This window comes from Anoplolepis gracilipes, chromosome 7 (genome assembly GCF_047496725.1).
Source record: "Anoplolepis gracilipes chromosome 7, ASM4749672v1, whole genome shotgun sequence".
Classification (NCBI taxonomy): domain Eukaryota; kingdom Metazoa; phylum Arthropoda; class Insecta; order Hymenoptera; family Formicidae; genus Anoplolepis; species Anoplolepis gracilipes.
The window spans coordinates 10,062,862-10,086,552 of NC_132976.1; the positions used below are offsets into that span (position 1 = coordinate 10,062,862).

Below are 23,691 nucleotides of genomic sequence, written 5' to 3' on the forward strand. Positions count from 1 at the left end.
AGTCTCTGAATTTCATAAAATTTTGATTAGCTTTTTATTCGATCCACACTGCATTATCTTTAAATAGTATACATTAATACGTTTGAAAAATTCGAATACAAAATACCACGAATACCGTTGATGTTAATTCAACTTGAGTAATAAATATAAAAATGGGATATTTTTTTATGCTTTATAAAATATCTGCATCGAGATTAAAAATTGTACGCCACCGCAAACAGTCGAGGGCTAACGATCCTGCATCGCGAGCGCCATACGTATATGTTTCTGTGAGCGTGCAGTTAACGTTTCGGCCGTTACCGAAAACTAGTTCGTCGCGCGACGCGAAATTCACGCGAAACTCGACTTTGCCGCAGCGGTGCTGATATTGTAATAAACTGTGCGCGCGCGAGAGCGAGGCCGCACCGCAGCCATTAATTCACGTGGATCGCAAGGTGGCGGTCCGCGTAAGGGGCATAAGAAGGCGAAATTTAGTGAGCCACTGGCGGGAACGTGCAAACCTCTAATGGCCATTCCGTTGACTATGGTTCTCGACCACAACGCGGCGAGAACCCCCTCCGCTTGCTAGGTCCTCTCGGCAGGCATGGTACCTCACCTAACCGTGTGTCCCTTCTAACTCGTTCTCTCCGCCCTCATCCCCGGCGTGTTCTCTTTCTCGCTACCTACATATCAGCCCTCTTCCCACATCAACCCTCCTTCTCTCGCCCGCGTATGCAACGGCGTTCCAGCAATTACTAGCATCGCCACAGTTAAATACAATGGCCAGGACAACGACTCTGTAATTTATCCCTGGTTTGGGCCACCATGCGTTTGTTGTTTCCAACGACGGTGGAGGATCGTCGCGTCGCTTGTCCTTTTCGCGCGCGTTTCGCGATCCCGCATCCCATGGGGTGTGTTTGCCACATTTAAATTAATGATAAGTAATAATGTCGGTGGCACGCCGTTGGCTGGCCGTAAAACATTGAGTCGAACGGATTATCAGCAAATTATACAAAAACCCAGCTCGAAAAATTTATAGACCTGCCTTGTTTATACATGGTGATATAAACGTTTATATAACACGTGCGAAGAATTATTACTTAACGATTTGAATGCGAGTTTACACTTGTAGCTAAATTTATATTTATACTGATGTAATTATCAAAAATGTACATCATCGCACTAATCGGGACACGAGTGAATTTCATGAATTTCTAATGACAGAGACTATCCCTCTTTACCTTCTACGTTCGATCCGAAGGTGGTGACTCATCCACCTATTGGCTACCCCGATCGTTCGGGAATTCCGCATTGTTCTCGATTGTCATAACTGAATTTCCAGAGAGGACGTCGTGCCCGTCGTCGAGTTTTGATAAAGAATTCTTTATGAGATCGCTCTCCCATCGTTGGTTATTGCAGTGAAAACTTAGTTCAAAACGCAACAATATATATGACAATACAATCAGAATTGAATTAATGAACGAGTCACTTTTTTATTTTTAAGAATAAAGAAATATTTTTCTTAACAGTTTTTCGATTTTGAAAATCGAAAAACGTTGTTTGAAATAGGTTCTGTGGGATAGAGCTGTGATGTGTAAGAATTTACGAGAAGACGTGTTTGGAGTTTGGACTTGTCCGGAGGCGCGGATGCGTTAAGCTGGACATGACACTACGAAACTAAATACGGATTGACCGAGCCCATCCCGAGTCTCATGACTCCGCGAAGACTGTCACAAACTATCCTATATCGTGGGACTCTCTCACTTAATTCTCGTTAAGATCGATCTTACGGATCGGATCAATAGCAATATGATATCGTCTTACGAACTTTCTTTTTTATACATATCATATTAGATTGTAATTAAATCGGAAGAGAATAACGAATTTTCGTCAAACAAATGCATAGAGTGCTCTACATAATTTCTATCTTTTATATTTCATTTTTTTTATAATAGTAAATATATTTTAAATATATCTTATAATAATAATAATAATAATAATAATAATAATAATAATAATAATAATAATAAATATACCCTATAATAATTAATAGGTTAAATATGGATTGCTGATTAAATTTATAATAAATAAAACTATTAATTTTGAGTTGAAATTATATCATCAGAGTATAATGTAAATGCACTAACTAAAGAGAATAATGCAAGGAAAAGTGATATTAATATAATTAATATAATCAATAAAGTTCTAAAGTGATATTAAGAGAGAGTCTAGTGAATTATACTTTATGCTATAATTTCTAGAGAGATTAGATGTTTTCCAAACTTTATTCATTTTTATTAATAATCAATATACAGGGTAGAAGATTAATAGAATTTTTTAATTTAAGGTTTAATTACAAAGATATATAATGACAAAAATTGGAAACATGTAAAAAATAATAACGTCCTTCGATATTTTCCCTGAGAAAAAAGCGTCACCAAATGATCTCAAGAATCTGCTATTAGCAGGTTTTTTACCAATTACAGTTGGCCCTGTATATATATTATATTAATACATCTGCATGTACACCGATATGAATAATGTTGCTAATTGAATAATGCAAATTGGATATTGGCCTTGTCTTATCACAAATATGCAGACTACTGATCGAATAATATTACTCGTATAAATAGCAATGTGATAACAATTTTGTCAGCAATTATTTCCATGAATTTAACATTTATATTACATCGTATAAAATAATGAAATATTATATATATAATTTTATATTTTTCGAACGATCAGAGTGAAATGTATTGCCATGGAGACACAATTAAAACACTTATTTCTTCTTCTCATGTATTCGACAAAAATTTTATTATTTTTAATTTTATTCAAAACAATGTGTTTTCTTCGCAGTGACATTTTCCCTCGTTCAAAAGAGAGCGTCATCGATTTTCGTGAAAGATGAAATATAAATTTGACGATTTTGCGAATCTCTCGTTGTTCTTTTGCGTTCGCCTTAATGTTCTGGTTAATGAAGAGTTTGCAGTGTCCCGGGATGGCAGCTGACGTTGCATTCATGCATGAGAGCGGCGCGTCCCAGTCATTTGGCCTCTTGTGTGTCTAAAAACGAGGCAACGGGCGCAAGTTTTGTCCCGTCGGTGTCCGGGTAACGCGCCTTCCGTGGGCATTCGAGCCAAAAGAAAATTTTGGAGAGGGGTCCCAACCGTTGGCCCACACATCGAGTTGTCGGAACATGCGGATTGAGCCATTAAAGCCTGGTTGAGGCCTCTTTCGGGGAAATTTGCAAGACAGAGAATTCGTTATTATTGCCGGCGCGCATCTGGAATCGCGCGTTGAGCAGTCTAGACTGGAATATCAAGCCAGAATCGTCGAATATTTTTAAAATAACAGAAAAAAAATTGCGTTCTTTATTGCACGTGATAATACAACCTGATAACGTTACTGCTTTTTTTCTTTCGGAATATAGATACACTTGCCTTCTAGCTTCTATAATTATCAGATTGCAATTCTTATTGTATTTATATAATTTAATTGCTTTAATTTAACTTTTTTCCACTACTCATATTTTTCATAATGTCTAAAAATGCAATTTTTTGTTGAATATACAACTATTAAGAGATATCAAGATAATTACATCATCTTTTTTATTTTTTTATTATGATGCGATTCTGCGTTCATATTGATTTCATGACGCATTTCATACTCTCTAGCTGATACTAAAAGATGCTCACAGAAGGCGCAGTTTTTCTGAAGAATGGAAAGAGCGGTGCGAGCAAAGATCGGCCACCGCGCGCGCGAATCCATCCAGAGAGATAATTTATTGGTCAATCAAAATGACGCATGGAGGTATAAGGTGACACGTCAGCGTACACGACTGACCATTAATTTTAATACCCGTCAGCATCAGATCCTCCGACGTTGCTTTCCACGTTCCCTCCTTTCCTTCCCTTTCTCTTTCTATCTCTGTCTCTTCCCTGCCTCTCATCCACCAACGCCGACGGCGAGCGCGTATCCATCGGCATCGGCTACCGTACGACTAATGCCCCGTTCACCGACGACAATCATCCTCGGAGATCTCCGGAGTCGCTCGATCTCTCTCACGGCTGCTACGAATTATTATTCTCCTCTTAATTCACGGCATCGCTAACCGCGGGCGCGGACGCCGTCGTCGCCGTCGACCAGGTGAGGCCGGGAAAAAAAATCATGCCGCGGAGAGCGAGATACGATCGGCGCTTTCGGAGACTGCCGCGTATCAGGCGCGAGGCGCGGATAAATCGGTGCTACGTTAAGAACGCGTCAAGAGGAATGCGAGTCCGTCGATTGATAGCGCGCGCAGCTCTTATCGGCGAACGTACCGTTACGCCACGTTGGGACCGACCCAGTGGGTAAACTGTCACTGTTTATTCCGTCATACGATTCTCACTGTTTATAATAAGAATTTGCGATGTGTCTTTAAGTGTACACCGTACACGTCGTAATAAATACTTTGTGAGCATTGAGTCGGTTAATTATTAATCTAAGAAGCATCTTTCTCCTGCTATTTTACATTGATATTTATTATAATTAAAATAATTGTAATTATGTCAATTAATTCATTAACTAATCTCTGATTATCTTCTCAAAGATATTTATTGCACAGTCGTCTTATTGAATAACATGGATGCAATGGAACTCGTTTATTACTCTATGGTAGGAGAAATAAATCTGTTAATGTCTTCAATTTCCTGTTTCAATCAATTAATATGAGAAGGCCAGCTACACAAGCAGCAGGAAATGTGGCGATATTTAGATAATGATCCCAGCGTTTTCTTATCAGTCTAATAACCGGGTTAAAAAAATGGTACTATTACTTTACCGGGAACGATTGCAAGAGATCGTTCATTATATATATAGTCGAATACGTCGAAATCGTTATTTAGTGAGCAAAGTAAAGAGATCTAATTTTATATACAATAATTTCCGATTAAATCCATCGATCAATAATTAAACTGCAATTTTAAAAAGACATAGTGTCACAAAGTAAAAAAAAAAAAATTTGTTATTCGAAGGAACTCGTTCATTATTCGTCGATAAATGGCCTAATTTTCAGTGTTGGATTCTGCTATATGTAGATAAGCAGATCCCTATCGAGTATCGGAAGATGGTTGCATAAGCGAAACTCAACGAGACGGATACATAATCGAGAGCCTGAGTTACCCCTCCCTTCGTTCGCAAGGGATATATGCGTTTCTTCAAGAATGTCAAGAACGGGTCGACCGGGGTTAATGCCTGCGTATCTCCCTAACGTGTATCCGCTTTTCTCTTGGGTTGTATCTCATTTGTAAAGATTCCGGGACAAAGGAGCAGGAACGCGATCGTCTTTATGGATCTGGCGTGGCGTTTGACCCTCTCCCTTCCCGCTCCCTGGTCCAGCGACGCATCCACCGAACATACGGACAGACAGAAGCGCGAGTCTGTCAAGTACCGCGATTCTAATCTGACGGGGACGTATTGGGCCTGCTGGCCGGATCCCAAGGAGTCGGCCTGCTCTTCGGCTATTATTAGTCACCGACGAGAGAGAGAGAAACCGGCATGGATTTCCATACATTCCCGAGCGGCGCCGAAACGCGGTCGATTCCGGCATTTAATCATGAAATCCGAGCACGAGGAAAATCAACGACCATTTGACAGACGACTAGGTTATTTAATGCTGTGTAGTGTATGTTTTTTTTTTTTTTTTTTTTTTTTTAAATTATAGAGCTTTGAATAAGAAAACAACTTACAAAGTAAAGAGGCTTGACACGCGAAATATTTTTCGCTTATATAAATGAGATAAACGGAAACGAAATTGATAAAATTCTTGTATATAGTTGAACGTCAATATTTATCATTTTCGCTTATATTCTGTAAGATTTAGTAACTTCGAAGTTACGTCAATTAGTCATTTAATTTGCAAATTTTACCAACTTTGTTTTTATGTATATATATATTTCAGAATTATAATAATGATTAAGCATTTATATTCCATTTAAGGAAACCTTACTAAATCAAGATACAAAATATCCATACATCTAATCGTCGCAGACGATGTTTAAAAGAGTCATTTCTTTTCGACGTGAACAAGGGTATAACGGAAGTCTAGTCGAAAGTGACTATCGCCGATTATTCGTCATGTCAGTCTTTCTACTCTGGCGTAGCTTGTACGTTAATGTTACCTATTACTTACCAGTCGTCCCTTTTGACAGCTACGTTCGAGTTTCGATGTGTTCCTCGAATATCTTCGATTTTCAACCTTTGAGAGCTGGCGACAAAAATATTTGACATTCAATGATAATCTATGCCAAATTTTAGTCGATCTAATTTTACCTCGAGTGTATAATTTCTCTCGTTTTATTTTAAAAATTATCACAATTTTTACGTAATGATTTTACGAGAATATGAGACATTTATAGAGCAAATAATATAATTATTACGTGGTCCGCGAATTTCAAAATAATTATATTATTGTTACATATATTATTGTATTATTTTTAACTATAGCATAGTATTTTTACAGAACATCCCAAGTAATAGACCCAAGTAATAGAGTTGTGCATAGTTCTTTTTTTTCAGGAAAATTCAATATTTTTTCCGTAAGCAATGAAATAAAGAGATACGCGAAAGGTATCGGAGACAGCAGAACAGAGTTTCGCGTGGACAGCGATAGCCTGGTTAAATGAAGTATGATACGCGATAATTTGACACCACTCACGATCAGCGTAACGCAACACACGCAACGCGTTTGTATAACGTAGGCGTGGCTGGCGTGATATCAACGATGGCCACCTTTTGACTGTAAATCAATCGATATCTCGTCGGCAGGAGGAGCTTTCCATGGAGTCCGCACGATGCTTGAAACGAGTCGGGAGTGGAAAGCATGCGCCAAATGCTGAATGCGAATCGACCCGCCCCGCCGTTTTCATCCCTATAGAGATAGTCTGACTGTCTTTCTCGCTCTCCTTTATTTCGCGTTAATGGTTGAAAATACAAAAAAAATCTACATTTAACGATTTTAATTTTTATTCGACTTTTTTATGTTACTGTCATTAATTATTTAAAAAACTGAGGAGATAATTTTTTATATAATTAAACATTTATTATAGCTATATTATGTATATAATTTTAATAAGAAAGATAGCTTTATAAAAAAAATTTGCAATTGTTTTAGTTTTGTAATCATGTTACCGAATGATTTTTAGACAATCTTCAAAAAGAGCACATCAAAAAGATTTGCAAGACGTTGATAAATCTAGTATTATTTAGATGTAAATCAAAATTGTTTTTCGTTTCAGTGACACATTCATTTACGTGTTGTAATCATCGATTGTGACACGTCTCGCAAATGACATGTCACCATGTAATCATTCATCAGACTTTCGATTCCGCGCAGCTGTCGTAGATTATACTTTACCTGAGCAAACGTTCACGTGACGAGAGGGGAGAGGTAAGTGTTGGCAAAATAAATCATATTCGATGGCTTGATAATTGGGAATATTTAATTCGAATTTAAATAATCTTACAAGTATCAGTTGTCGCGTCATCGCTCGTATGATCGCTACGATTCATACATATCATACGTAAATAAATAACTAAGTTATATTTTAAACAGTCTATATCGGGACACAACGCCGCCGCTAAGTGATAAATTATGTACACGTCGCTCCGTCGATTACATATACAACACACCTATACATAGCTCGTCTCTCTATTTGCTTCTCTTTCTATATATATATATAATATTCTATTGCACGTCGCAATCACTCCAGTTTTTCTTCGCGGTATATAATATCTTACATTTTTACAATAAATTAATGTAAAATCTAATTTTCCCGCTTCTCTCCTTACTCGCTCGATTCTTCGTCACAAGATGATTCCGTACGTTTTCATGTAAATAATCTTGCCGGAAAAATTGCAAAAAATGGCACTTATTAATCTCCTTTGTGAAAAATTAACCGCTGCATGCCATCGCAGTACGCAAATCGAACACATTTTATTTTTATCTTAAAACTGGATCACATTTTGTATGCGAGAGAGAAGATTACGCAACAATAATTGATATTTTTATTGAGAAAAAAATTTCTTCCGACGTGATATTATTAATCGCGTTTTCTTCTTTTATGACAATGCAAAATATCTCGGAAAATTCAGTTGGATTTTTCCGACATATATCTGTATCGTTGATCGCTTATTCTGAAAATCAAAATCTGATCCAATGATGTGTGTGCTGCGATTTAGGAACGTGTGCCGTAGTTTTTATATTATTTCTTCTCGCCTTTCAAAGCGATGGCAAGAAACGGCGCGCGACCGTAACTTATTCACGTAGCCATCTCGGTAACTAACTTTTTTCTCACGATTAACTGTCGAACGAGGACGAGCGACATACGCCAAATGCTGTTCTATCGGAAGCTCTAATTACAGAACAAGAATTCCTCGAGTTGATTCGTTTGCTGTCTAACGAGTTGTCACTCTAGTACATCTAACGAAATAAATACTCCAGTCTTTCATTTTAAGGAAGAGAAATGGCAGACCATATTAGCCTTTCGGCCCATTCAAAAAGCTTTCCTTTTTATTACCTTTTTTTGGCCAATATAACTCTTCAAAGTATAATATACCACATATTTATCTTCTTTTTTTTTTTTCTTAAATTTGCACCGCTTTGGTTAATTATGACTTACTTTTAGAAACTTGCGTAATTAGCAAAATGAAAATATTTTTTATGTAATATCCATGTTCTTTGTTGCAAAAATAATTCTTGAAAAAAAAAAAAAAAAAAAAGATCGCTTTGTGAAAATCTAATATCATCAAATGTTTTTTAATCGTATTGAAAAAATTTTTTCTTCTAACTATCTAACAATAAGTATATTTTAACTTTTCCAGAAATTCTATTTTTCTTTCTCCCGATTTTTCTCCCAAAAATCCTTGCGCGATTAAAACAAGAAAGTAAAGAGGATTTTGAGGATAATTTGATCTTTGCTTGTAGCATCTTTGGGGTCAGATATTTACGAAATTTAGGACTCGAAGTTACATACTAACATTTTATTTCTCTTTTAAGTTTGCATACGTCATTTCGCTTGGAGCTCCGCGGCTTGTTCCTCCTCCTCTTTAGTGAGCGGTACCGTCGAGTGGTTATAAAGTCCCTGTGCCATCAGCTGGAGCGCGAGAGGATTTTTCTGACCGCTGGCCTTCTTGATTTTCGCCCTTTTGTTCTGGAACCAGATCTTGATTTGCGCTTCGTTCAAGCCCAGATCCCTCGAGAGTTGCTGTCTCCGTCTTTCCGTCAGATATCGGTTCTCCGCGAATTCCCTCTTTAACCTCGCTAACTGTTCTCCGCTAAACGCTGTCCTAGGACGTTTCTCTTCGGGAGTACCGCCGCCGCGTCCGTCTGTCCTCTTTACTCTTCTCGTACGTGGACCTGTAACACGAGATGATCCTAACGTTAACTCATATCTGTCAATATTTTTATCCAAGAACATCTATATGCAGATAAAATTGAGTTTTTTGCAAGAAATGACGCACGTCTTAAGAATATATAAATTGGTCGGTTTTTTTTTTTTTTTTTTTTTGCAAAGATGAAGATATAAGCGTGTATATTTTATTTGGACACAAAATTTGCCTAAGACTTGTTCGTATATAAATAAAGCCATTTCATTTTTTTTTTTTATATGATTTTCTCAACAAATGTTATCAGATCCGCTACAGATGACAATATGAGATATCTTAAACAATACTTCACATAATACCGCTGTACAAGCCTCGGACAAACATTGATTCAGCAAGTTTACACGCCGATAAATCTGAAAAATTAACGAACCGCCGGTCGGCAAGTTTTACGGCAACTTTTATTGTCTAGGCTGTCTTGAGTATTTTTCTCTCGGCGTGTTTGTGCGCCTGGTCTAAGTCCGGTTATGCGCGAGTGTCTTCTATAACAAGCCGGTTGCTTGGGAGGAGTCAGGGTCGGAAAGTTCGTCGACGGAATAAACGTCCGACTGGAAGGATCCTCCCGCCGCGCCGAGACGAAGTAAATCCTTCCGTCTTTTGGTTCTACCTGCTTTATCGTGCTGCGGATGTGCGTTTCGCGTGGAATCACCGTGACATACCTGGCAGCGACGGTTTTAAATCACACGCATTATTATTGCCGCCACGTCGCATATCCTATGCACGTAAACACGCGCATTTTAGCCAGCACGGTGTTATTATTCACACTATTGTTTACGTCGGTACGGTTTCTTGAGATTCTGATTGATTATATTCACGGAATTCGATAACAATCTAATGCAACCAAGTTATTTATTCTTCTCGAATATTGAGATAATTCAGGAAATGATTGAATACAATATAAAAATTTATTACAGTGCAGTGAGTATAAATTTTTTATTCATAATTATAATTACTCTCGCTGCGAAAAAAAATATTTCAAACTCGACCAAGTTTATTTAGTAAAAAATGGAATCTAAAGTTAAAAGTTTGTTTTAGATTGTCACGTATTCTGTAGAGGGAACACGTAGCGCGTCACACACCTCGCCAAACAAGGGCCACGCAAATATGCGATTCTAAACGCGACTGCTTCTCTTGTGTGATTCCCGCACGATAATAATTCACGAGGTAAACACCGCGCGCCGGCCCCGCACGGCACGAACGTATCGCGGTTTATACGCAGCACCGGCGGCTGTGTAATTGCGTATAAATCAAATCATAACGATCAACACCGGCGTTATCGGGCAAACCGATCTGTTGAATATTCCGTGAAAATTTCGAGACCGCCGCGAATCGTCGACTTGTGCGTCGCTCGACCACTTTCACGCGAGAAATCATATATCGTCTGGCGCGCGAAATCATATATCGTGTCACGCGCAAATAAAAAGGACGTATAATTGGCTTTTTGGACTTTTTAGATTGTACGAATGCCTTAAAGTTTGAGCTATTGATAGTAATTCTCTCTCACTTTCTCTCTCTCTGTTTTTGCTTTCTCTTTTTTCTAAGGTCAATATTATATATAATTCATAGTCTGTTCTTATATTTAAGAACGTCTTAAATAAAATTTCAACAGCTCTCTTGGTTAGACAGAATCTGAAAAGACAACCTAAAATTTAAATATAAAAACGGATAGCCTTAGCGAAATTGGATATTTAGAAAAAAATGTGTGAATTGAAAAATACATATGTTTTGCATAGAAGAAAAAAAATGTTACACAATCTAATAGAAATCTTTAGACGTGTGTTATATTTTTTGAAAAAAAAAAGGTACATTATTAGTCTTACAATTACGTTGAATCATTAATTTGTTTTTTGAAAATATGTAGAAGTTTCTATTCGAGAATTTTACTAGAAAAAAAGCAAAAAAAATTCTCGCTTATTTAAATTCAAAACTGAACTCGTATCCTTTTCATAAGTGGCTCATTTTCTTTTCAAAGACTTAATGTATCCAAGATTTTTGCGCTTTTGTGAACATGTCAACAAGTTATTAGTTCTAAATATTAATTTTTATGAAAAGCGTCGTAATGAAACGTAAAATATCACAAGAGGAAGAATTACTTGATTACGATCTATTTACCGTCAAATAATTTATCTGCGAACCAAGGCTTTAACGATCGGCCGGCCGAGAGAGAGAAAGAGAGAGAGAGAGAGAGAGAGAGAGAGATGAGAAATTATAGGCTCGTGGAGAGTATAAGTTGCATTGCAAATGATAATTATCGAATGTTGTGTGTTGCGCGGTAGTATAAATTACTGTCGACCAACGAGGGTCGTCCGGCACGTATGAGTTTCGAAGTGAAAACGCGTTTTACAACGCGTAATCATTCAAAGCGAAGATCATAGTACGCAAGCTTTAAGTAATATTATCGGAAAAGCAGTTTGTTCCGCACGATCAAGCATCCTCGCGTCCGAGACTTGAGTCGTTAGTTTCCCGCCTCTGATTGGCTCTTACAACCGGCTCTTACGGTCGCGATCGATTTCTATACACACGTGTGTGGCCATAAAAATCGTCGTAAGAAATTCATCTTCGTCGAATGTACTCAATGACGCCTGTAAAATACCTTACAAGGTTGCGACTGCTCACGATATTGCGATTTTTTGCGTTTCGTGCCAGACACGTGCCGGTGTTTAGAAAGAGAAATATTTATCAAGATACACCGTATTACGCCATGTTTGTTAAATAGCTGCGATATATTTCATGCGAGTTTAATCGCATGAAATATCGCATCTAATCAGAAAAATTCAAAAAAACTTGTCAAATTTCAAAGTGGCTTTCTTTCTTGGAATAAGAATAAAATTTTGTTACAGAGAAAAGCAAAATGTGTAAAGGAAAAAATTATAATTATAATTATAATTAATAATTAATAATTAAATTATAAATTATAATAATTTTTCTAGACAAATCGTTAAGCTCGTAGTGTATTAGCTAGTTGCATTAACGTACGCGTACTATCCTTGGCAGTTTTCTCTTCCTCAGGAATGACTGAGGTAACGAACAGTCGGCAGTCTAATTACTTAAGCGAAGCGGTCTTGCAGTGAAGCGTAGGAAACGGGTGAAGAGCATCCTCTCGCACTCTCTACACAGACTCTCTTCTCATTCTCACCCTTCCCACTTACGGTAATCCCTCTCCAAAGACTCTCAAGGGTAAAACCAATAATGCTAAGACGCTCTCCTGTTAAGCGCAACCCCAAAAGCACCTCGAATACCGGCGACGCGCGGCCTCGCTGGAAACCCTAATTTTCCTTGTCCTACTCCTGAGATAGACGTCAGCTCGTAGTTTGGTCTGTCAGTTTAATTGCATTTCTTTTTCTGCCGCGTAACTACACTCGTGCAATTCGCGTGCGCACAGCGAAATGACATTTACATTGCTAATCAGCTCGATCGTTACACGGGACACGCACTAACAATAAGTGATTAGAATAAAAATACCAACATTACGTTGATTGTTGTCATTTACATGCGAATTGTTTTATTATAAAATGTGCAACAAGCCACGACTTTTATACTTTGAGTGTGAAAAGATGTAAGACGCGTTAACAAATTCGCGGTTGACGTCAATACAAATTAGAAAATCTTCAAATTTAGCGCGATCGGTTAGGTAGTCCAAAAATTACTACTACTTCTCTCCTTCTACTCTTGAGATAGATATGTCAGTCTACTGTAGCTTCTAATTTCTCCTTCGACCAACTTTCGCGTAACGAATTGACAGCGCTGTGTTCTTCGATCGCCCTTTCAGTCTGCTGCTCGACTTGCTCGTCACGTTGCTTTTAATTACATCCGTATCGATGGAACCGAGAAGACGGGGCGAAGCATAGAATGAAAAGGGAGAGTACAATGTCTAGAATTTGTTAAAAATGATCTGTAAATTAGTGGAATTTCAAGCGGAACAAATGGCCGACGATCGTGTTCGGAGAGCAAATTGTTTCGTATAATGCATTAAATTTAAAGCGAAAATCGAAGTGATTCCAGACAGACAGAATGAATAATATGATGGTGGAAAATTATCAAGCTATGTATATTTCGTGCAATCAGAATGTAATGCAACAGAAAGATGTTGTAAGATTAATAACAGGACATTTTAGATAAATTTGATTCAGTCTCTTTTGAGAAATATATGGAAATAAATTATCAGATCGACGCGAAAAAATTCTAAACATAGAAAGTTAGATTGTAATATCAATTGACTAAATTAGAAAGTACGAAACAATACGCTAACAATATATCAGAAAATTCCCGCAGTCATAAATTAATAATAATCTTTCAACGACGCGCGCAGTTTTCTCACTCAAATCTCACATCTTTCATCTTTTAACGTGTATTTCAAACATCGTTCCGATAATTATACCATTTAAGTACAAAGTATATTTTCCGTATAAATTGCGATAGCAATCGAATGAGAATTGATAATCGCTGTAGACGACGCAATCCTGCAGACAGGCAATGGAAGTCTCTCCGGTCAATCGATTCCAGATAAATCACACGCCAATTTTTAGCCATGAACAATTAATTGAGCGTAAGTCGTAGGCGAAGTAAGTCGTACGATTACGAATCGCATCGCCTTTATAACGAAACCGCTAAAGCGCCACTCTACTTGCTCGTCACGTCTTTTTTAATTGCACGCGGTCACCATCGACAGATACGAAAGATCGCCGGAAGGGAAAGAGCAGTAAGCCAACACATACGGTGATTGTATGGTGTAGATGTATTAAAATTTCTCGCGAGCCAACTGGAATATTTTGCGCAAAGTGATGCAAGTGACAAGCTATGCTTGATGTACAAAGTTGTCTGGATAGAAAGCGCGGTCACGTGTTCATTTTTGATTCGTATTTAAGCATTCATAACTTAAAGGCGGTTCTCCCGCTTGTCATCCGGTGTCATCTGATAATTACAGCGGCAATCTAGCACTGATCGCTTAATGATAAGCTTTCGTCGTGCGAAAGACAAGCAACAAATGATTATTACATTTTAATAAAGCACGTTTAAATGCAGGAGAAGCGATTTTCTTCATTACTGTCTTTTTGCGATATGTCGCAAAAATCCAACATGCTCCTCGTACACTCTCAGGCGCGTATACTTTTACTTATAAATAAAATCCGTATTCTATGCATTTTTTTATCCCATTCTTTTTTTCAACCGATGTTGTCGCCGTATTAAAGATTGATTTGATCAAATCGAAATGTATTTTTGTCTACTCGCATCGCTTATAATCTCGAAAACATTATTATAATATATATTTTTCTATTATACATTGTTTTTTTTTTTTTTTTTTTTTTGGAAATATAATACGACAATTTCAGCAGATTATTATTGCATACATGTGTAAATACTAATTAAGACACTCTAACGACCATTCGCGAAAGAGATAATGTCACAAATATAAAGCAATTTGATAATTAAAGAGGAAAATGTTCTCTTATGTATTTATACTATTAAGTTTATTACATGCAATATTAGTCTGTCCCGTAATGAATGCATTGAACATTAAATCAGCGTCGTGAAATTTATCGCCGATAATTATTATTCTCGTTAAAAGGCTGCGGGTTAACAGAATGATATAAAGGAAAACGACGCGTCATTAAGTCATTAAGGCCATTGGCTTGATGTTGACGGAGACGCAGTTTGGTCAATTTTCATCGATTAGTCGTGCAAACTCGATAACGACTCTACATCAAATAAGAGTAAATGTTGTTATAACAAGATTTCTGATATAGTAATTTTGCAAAAAAATTTGAATTTTAATAATTTTATTTCTTCGCTTTCTTTCTCTTTATCGCCTTTCCCTATCAATCTCGCATCTAGAAATACTTTCTAAATATTATTTATAATATCAATAATTTAATTTATTAATAATAAGATATGATATAGAATTTAGATGGAAATGTCAATAGCGCAAAACAAAATAAATATGAAATACAACAAATGGATAATAATGAGATAATAAATTATTATTAAGCATCGAAATAAGTATCTAATAAATACAAAGGTCAAGAATCGCGTTTTCTTAAAATTGTACGCGACGATCGGCTAACTGTGCAAATAACTGCGAGATCGTTCGAGGAGAGCTTCGAGAGAGTCGATCGACCCGTCTTTTCCGTGAATCTGATCGTTCCGTCCTTGTGCGGGTATACATCGGGATATAGAAACGAGCTCGGAGCCGCGAGTGGAGTCGCTTGAGTTATGACTGCGACCATTACTTGGGACAAACGAGGCTAAGCGTGTCGACGCGAAGCTGAGCAGGCAGCAGGTCTCGTCGATTCTACCAAGTCATTCCTCGACTTACAAGAATTACGAGAGTTCTCTCGATTTCTCTCTCTCTCTCTCTCTCTCTTTCTTTCTCGAGTCGCAGCTCCCGATTGACAGTTTTAAGGCCCCGTTGACTCGGTATCGGCTCTCGTTATCCAGGACGCGAATTCCGCATAGACGCTTTATGTATTTCCTACGTTGGCCGCGAGCAAATATACGATATCGCGAGCAGAATAGCGATACCTTGTAACCCACATTTTCGAATTATTTATGTTGCGAGGTTTTTGCGATTTGCAGCTGTTCCCGCTGCTGATGATATTTCAAAAGCATAGATGGCTAGAGTACGACGGGATGAAGTATGACGAGAAAGGAAGCTTATGGCAGTGCGCGTTGAAGAGAATATTAATACTTCTCTATATATTGAAAGATTTCATTTTGAGTCAAGTTATAAGCATAAGTACAGGAAATAGAGTAAAATAGAAAAGTAAATCCCTGAAAGATTAACTAATGCAAATAGCAGATATTTTTGTGAGCATTTACAAAAACAATAATATGTCTCTTTAAATAATCACGGTGGTATTTTTAAAACTAAATAAACGTATAGTTTTAATTTGCATTAATTTAATTATCATATGCAAAAAGATGGCAAAAATGATGGGTGTTAATGTCGTCTTACGTTTTGATGAATCGATCTGATCGTAAAGCACTGGATATCCATACGCGTCATTGAGATATCGATTTAACGCAGAAATGTCAGCGATCGGGCAAGCTTACACAATAAGCGTAATAATGGCTTCGTTCAGAAAAGCTCACGTTCCCCGATGCCATTTCGTCATTAGTCTCGTCTTAGCCCGAGCACGGCTCGTAACCGCCGTTTTGTGGGTCGTTACTTACTTCGTCCTGAGAACAAAAAAGAAAAAACACACCGATTAAAACTCCTGTCCTACCGTACGTACAACTTCATTAAATACATTTTACATTTATTCATTCGAGAGTCTTTCTTCCACAAGTTATTAGACACTGTTAATGCAAATATGTAGATATTTTAAATATCGATATTATATTTAAAGCTAAGAAATTTTTAAAACTTAAAAATTAATCTGAAATAACAAAAATGCATACATTAAAGTTTCATTTTTATTTTATTAAATCAACATTTATATACATGTGGATTTTTTTTTATTTGCTTGAGATATTATATCGTTTGTGTTAGGTGCGGTTTGTATCTGGTTTGCAATTAAATCTCTCACGAGATCTTTGTTAACGTGTTTCGAGTTAAGATCTATAGACTCGTATGAAAAGTGTAACCATTTAGTCTGCGGCTATATCCATAACTATAAATAATGATCACTCGTCGATCGTCAGTCGAGCATTTATAATACGTTTTCTACGGGTCATTAACTTGTTTCCATTAAGGCGCGGCCTTGCCTACCTCTTTTTTTCTTATCGCCTTCTTTTTGTCCATTTTCTTCGTCTACTTTTACTCAAATCGATTTCCATTCGATTTTAAACACGCACATATATATCTTTACATTACAGCAATTAAATCATCTGAATATGATAGATATTTCTTTTACAATTATGTATGAAACACATACAGCGTGAATTTGTATGCAAAGAAATATTTTCTGGCACTATTATTATCATTAAATCATTTTAATAAAATAATACACATTTTATTAGAAATTTTATTTTTGAATTTTAAAAAATTAAGATTTTAAATATAACAAGGTTGTTGTAAAATATGCGCAGATTTGCGAATAATTTGAACACGGAAGAAATCTTTTTTTTAAAGATGAATTCTCTCGCATAATAAGCATCAAAAGTTACGACCAAAGACATTTGCGAGCATACGTTGTTCGAAGAGACGATTAATGGCTTCATTGCTACGCCCTCGATGCAAAAGTACCGGTTCTGCCAACGAGACCGCCTCTTTCATATCCGCCTCATCGTTTATCCAGCTTCCGATCTTTCTCTGATTTTGTTATCTATTTTCTTTGCTAAATTCTGATAAAGAATATTTTTGAGCAACAGAAATTTTACGCAGTCTAATCACCGACTGTGTGATTATTTATTATTTCTTATAAATCTACAATTAATTGAATTTACTTGGAAATTGAATCATATAAAAAAATGTGTATTTCATTATCATGTTTGCACATTTCATTATGTATCATGTTCTTATGATTGTAAAATTTATTAAGTGCTGTCCTGCAAGAAAAATTTGTTTTGGATTGTGCGGATCATAAACGTTTAGAAAGCATCGATTCGTATCCAACTAGATCCAACTGCTTACATGGCGAAACAGGAACTATAATCTCTCTTAACGTCTTTTGCCATTTAGTTTTCATGTAACCTCGATGTTATCTCGGGAGGAAAGTCACTTCGTAAGGATCATTGCGCTCTGACGCGTAGTCACGATCGCTATATTGCTACATGGCATCGTGTCTTATTGTATGTTGTAGGCGTTTGACCGGTACTAAAAGATCTTTATCGGTTCGTCTCATTATTATTATGTTATATGGGGATTACACCGGTCTCCTTCTATTCCCTTCTATTGAAGCGATATACATCAAGGCCCGGGTTATCGCGGAGATAAGCGCGCAAGGTTTCGCGGGGTTAATGTTACCAACGAAATAATTCACCAGGCGCGATTATTTGCAACATTGTTTCTCATATCGTGGAAAAACTGGATATTCGCTCCCGCGCGCGCGCCATTAATAATTATTACATTGCGCGGCTCGAGTTATCGCGCAAATCATCAATTGTCACGGCGATTATATCGTTTCTCATCTACCTTGTCTTTCGGCGGGGGAGGAGAGAGGAGGGGTGAAATACGAGAAGAAAAGCACGTGCGCGCAAAACTCCGGTAGCTGATCCGCGCCGTTGAATAGCTGTAACGCTTTTAACGCCCTGGTTGTTGTTATTATTATAAAAATGAGTTATGGAAATTTAAAGAAAAAATATTGTATTTACAATACTAAAAATATATAAGATTGTACCCTGATCACAAAATTACACTAAAATAATTTGTAAAGTTAAGATAGAAATATTTCTTAGAAAGAAATTTTATAAGCAATCGCAATGTTTTAATTTATGTTTTAATTTATCTCTCTTTAGAATTTAATACAATGATGTTGAAATGATCGCATTCGTGCAGATGCGTTTCTCTCGACTTCGGCTGCAAATAAATATTGCTAAATATAATATGTATTACGTAAAAATATGCAATACTGATCGTTGCAATGATACCAAGCATTCAAATGCTAGTTTTTCACAAGCACACAGCTTATTCTTACAGATTCTTAGGACGATTTATAACGTGCAAAATAATGATGAAATATAGAGCGTTACGAACAGGAAAACACGTATAGAACTTATGAAACATGACAAGTAAATAGATTTATCCTGATACGCATGATTTGCTTTCGAAGTTTACCTTATGATTATCAATTTATCGGTTATTAGCTTGTAGAAAAATTAATAACATTTTCATTAGGATTATAATTTCGAAAAGCAGGGTGGAGATTCGCGTTGATTTGCAATTAACGTTCAGATCATTAATCAATCAATGAATTCGAGGTGTCGCGCGAGAAAAGCTGTGTTTATTATTTCGAATCATCATCACGGACTGCAATTACGTGCTCTCGTTGTACCAAACTAGTAGACTAGTAAATTATCCGTTTCTCGTCGCGCTATCAGAACGTCTTTTCCCCAAGATAGCGTAAACGCGTTTTGACGTTTCACGCAAACTGCTCAGACTTCAACTGCAGGCTGCAACTGGTGCAAAGATGTGAGCGCATGTGTAGCGCGCGTACAACGTATTACGTATTTAACGAGCGGTTGGCTTCTACTCGCCTACTAAGTATGAAGATACAAATCTCGTAATCAGATCCAGCGGTAACGTGCGATCACTCGTAATCATTCGCAATCGTAAAAACTTCACAGGTCTCGCAAGATTTAAACCGGCGAGAAACTGATGTCGATCGCGTATTCATGTAACATAATGTAAAATTTATTTTCTACACTTGAAATTTCAACACTTTGACGTTTTGACATAACGTATATAATCCCCATTTCATAGCAATTCATATTATCTTAAGAATTCTCTTAATTTTTTAAAATTACACAGATATACGTAAAATAAAATAGAAAATACATAAATAAACAAAATAAATTTTTGATACAAGTAAAATGTTTTTATTATTTTATCACGTCTTTGTATTAAATAAAGGTAAAGAATGTTAAGGTCGAGATGTACTCGTTTCGCTCGCAGCTTCCTTCTGATAGAAGCTGCACATTCCGCGTGTGTGTTTTTTTGCATATTCTCTTCCGTATTTATCCTGCACACGTGCAGCAGTCTGTTTCAACTGCATTTTCAAATGCATGACATTATCGTACCTCGTTGAACGCGCTGAGATATAAGGGTAAGGAGTGCTACGTGTGATTGCTTGTGCTACCATAAATTATATTCCCCCCAGGCGATTTTGTGTTAGATGCACGTTTGACATTTAACCCTCGAGATTTATTTTAAAGTAGATAATATCAATTTTGCTGACTAATTTATGGAAACTGATTGAATTCAAAGACAGTTTCTTTTTATATTTTTTTATCACGCTATTTATGTATTGTTTTCTTTTTTATTTCCTATGATTATTGTGTGTGTGTGTGTGTGTGTGTGTGTGTGTGTGTGTGTGTGTGTGTGTGTAAACATGATTATCATACCAACATACCAAGTATCTATAATTGTATTTGCGATCATTTTATTGTATTTTAAATTATAGCGTATCATAAATTATAACATATCTACGCACACATAACGCGAATGTTCCTATCGACATTTCTTTAATTAAATTTAAGTTGTAATAATTATTTCCTTTCTCTTTGGAATACAAATGCGTGCCTGATTGAATATCATATCAGGACTCGCATTCTCGGATCGGCTATAAATGTTTTCTTAACAGATACTTTAATAGATATTAGATATTTTAATCGTTCCTCTCTTCATCGAGATCGTTTCCTGGCACGTAAATTTAGCAATTTGATTAAATCTCACGGACATGTTTCACACACTTTCCCTCGGCCGGAGTCATGTTTATCTGATCCCCGGTCGAGTCAATACAACGAGAATGCGGCGCAATTAGTATCTCATTAGACAGCGCGACTGTTCTAATTTCTTAGTTTCGCATTAGAAACGTCACTCCGTCGTGGAACGTAACGTGACGTTCCCTCGTGCTTCTCTTCGGCTTCTCTCTCGCTGGTTTACCCTTCCGCTCTATTACGTTCCTTCGGCTTCTCCAAGCATGTGGCGAGGAACTTGGTATACGCACCAAAGTAAACTACCACCACTCTGCCTCTCTTATATGGTGATTGACGCGAGCCGAGTCGGTGTCGGCTCGGTTATGTGTTTACCGTTCCAAACGCATGTTATTGAACCGATCACATTCTGCGATACGTCTTTTTAATGGAAGAAACGAAAAATATATCTCCACTCTATCAAAATTTAATCATTGTCGTAATTATATGATATTGACTTTTAAAATTGTTGACAAACACATTTAATAATTTGATTTTATTACAATATATCTATTATCTATTATCTAAAAAAATCGTTTTACTGTAAACAATCAGACGGTTCCTTTACGTAAAATTAGTAATGTGTATGCCATGACGGAAATCGCAAGAATAGACGCAGCTCTTTATCACTGTCTTCTCTCTGTGTTCGATTCTCCTCTTCGCGAGCCACGTGCCTAAGAAGTCGGCGTTGGTTGATGTAAACTATCGCATTTGCTAAAGCAGCTCGAGCGAACGAAACGAGGCCGCGAGTGCGCTCTCGACATTGTAAACGGTAAATTGATATGAGATATGGCTAGGTAAAGACACGCGACAGGCCCGTGACGGAAGACGAGCGCGATTGGAAGCGACGGGTAAGAGAACGAGGCAGCGTGGAAACCGGATGAGGAAAGGAAAAAAAAAAAAGAAAACGGCAGAGAAAAGATCGAAAAACCGGAATGTAGAGTCAGGCGACGCGAGGAACCCGGTGCGCGGAAACAAACAAACAAACACGGAGCTTTCGTTCCGCGGCCGGTTGGTTAAATATAGGAGACGCATTCGAATAATAAATGACGGCCGCGCATTAGCGTGCGGTTAAACGAGCGTGTAAGTAGAGAGAGAGAGAGAGAGAGAGAGAGAGAGAGAGAGAGAGAGAGAGAGCGCGTTGAAAGATTGGCGCGAGCGAAATGCGTTTCCATTATTTCCGGCGAGCCGGTGGATCGCGTTCTTTAAACAACGCGTACGGGAATCGGGGACGGTGGGGGGGGGGAGGGGGGAGCCACGCGGATGCGTAAGCGTAGTGGAGGATAATTATGGAAGAAAGATGATTTGTAGTAATTAGCATATATATGAAACTTGATGATGCTGAATATATGAGATGCGCCTCGCGTATTTACATATTTATACGCGTATTTGTAAATGTTGCGCGCTACGCCAACGGGGCCTTAAAGCGGTTCCTTTTCACCGGATGTTGACGATCGCGTAGATACAGGATGGGCGAAGGTCTTAAAACGAGGTTTGTAGACTCGACAGGGAGTCTCAAGACTCTCTATTCTGAGTAAACTTAGTACATTTTCGCGAGGAAGCCTTCCTTGTCGATAATTTTATAAAGAGACCGTGCATTAAAACTAGGAGGTAACGTGCTTGTTTATATGCAAAAACGTGATTATACCGTGCGTTCAGTAATATTCTCAGAGTGAATAATGAGATCATGTTCAGAAAGATAATCATTCAACAAGTTTAGCATATGTCGGTATATGTCGATCAAAGGATAACTTAATATCATTGAATCATATCCAAAATGTTTACAGCGACATTGAGATTAAACGCAATAGCAAAGAGTCAGGGATCTTTCTGACAAGTGTAAAAAAATTGTGAGAAGATAAATTATTGATTGTTGGCGAGCGTAAACTCGACGATCCGCGAACCACAATGGTTCGCGCAACCTTATACGTGCATCAAAGACGACCACGCGTGTGTAGGCGTGTGCTCGAACGGTAATTTACCTGCGTGCACACACGACGCAACAATTCGCAGCGCGAGCACGGTAGAGGCGAGCGCGTGTGCGTCTGCGGAAGAGCGAGTGGAAACGGACGGTGCAAGGATATACGAAGGGGATGTGCGGGAGGGATGCGGAGAGACGTAAGAGAAGGGGTTACGAAGAGGAGGAATACAGGGACAGAACGAAGGGACAAGGAAAGGACTGACGAAAGGACGACGGGAGCGGGAGAGAAGGAGATAACCGCGGGGTCGGACCGGGTGGTTGAAATTAATGTTGCCCGCTTAATTGGAGCCACCGAAGAGTGTGCGTGTGGCCTAAGCGGTTCTCAACCCGTGTTTTCAGTATGTCTTTTATCCCTTAAACACGTTCAGTAATAGCCAGTACAATTTTCGATACTTTTAATTGCTTGTCCTCGAACCAATGTTGTGTGTGTGTGTGTGTGTGTGTGTGTGTGTGTAGTATGTCATCTAATTTAAATTACTTAATTAAAATATGTGTGCGGGGCAAATATATATTATATAACGTGTTCTATGTAGAAAAAGCTTTTATTTTATAATTAATGATGCCCTAAAATATAAGTACAGTAACTTGTGTTCTCTTAAAATTATATCGTACGCCAATATCTTTTTTGTTCTTTTCAGTATTCTTTAATGTAACTATAAATCTGTTTTTTTTTTTCTAATTTTTTATTTACATAAAATATACGATTTATTTTATTTCGAGATGAATCATTTATCTCGCTGCACGAGATAAATGATTCATCTTAAAATAATTTTAATAAATTCTGTAGATTTCATATATATTATAGATTTGGAGATATTTCTCGTTATAATATCGTGAAAGTAATTTGGAAAGAAAACGCGCTTGAAAATTTGAGTGCCAACGCTAGCGAGAAAGTAGTAAGAAGATGGTTCGCGAGCAGGTTCGCAGCAGGTGCTTGTGCCGGGTGTGCCGTACAA

At 37.5% G+C, this 23,691-nt stretch overlaps 1 protein-coding gene and 1 long non-coding RNA gene across 2 annotated transcripts in view; one reads left to right on the forward strand and one right to left on the reverse strand.

The window, feature by feature from the left end:
- Nucleotides 1-23,691, forward strand: part of LOC140668215 (uncharacterized) — a 240,807-nt gene that overhangs the window by 52,787 nt on the left and 164,329 nt on the right. The gene's annotated exons all lie outside the window — the stretch shown is intronic.
- LOC140667384 (uncharacterized) overlaps nucleotides 9,296-23,691 on the reverse strand; it is a 65,473-nt gene continuing 51,077 nt past the window's right edge. Inside the window, exons 2-3 of the mRNA XM_072895264.1 lie at nucleotides 16,355-16,578; nucleotides 9,296-9,376 (exon numbers count right to left, since the gene is read on the reverse strand). Coding sequence (XP_072751365.1) covers nucleotides 16,565-16,578 — 14 coding nt within the window. The 3' untranslated portion in view covers nucleotides 9,296-9,376; nucleotides 16,355-16,564. The remainder of the gene's footprint in view (nucleotides 9,377-16,354; nucleotides 16,579-23,691) is intronic.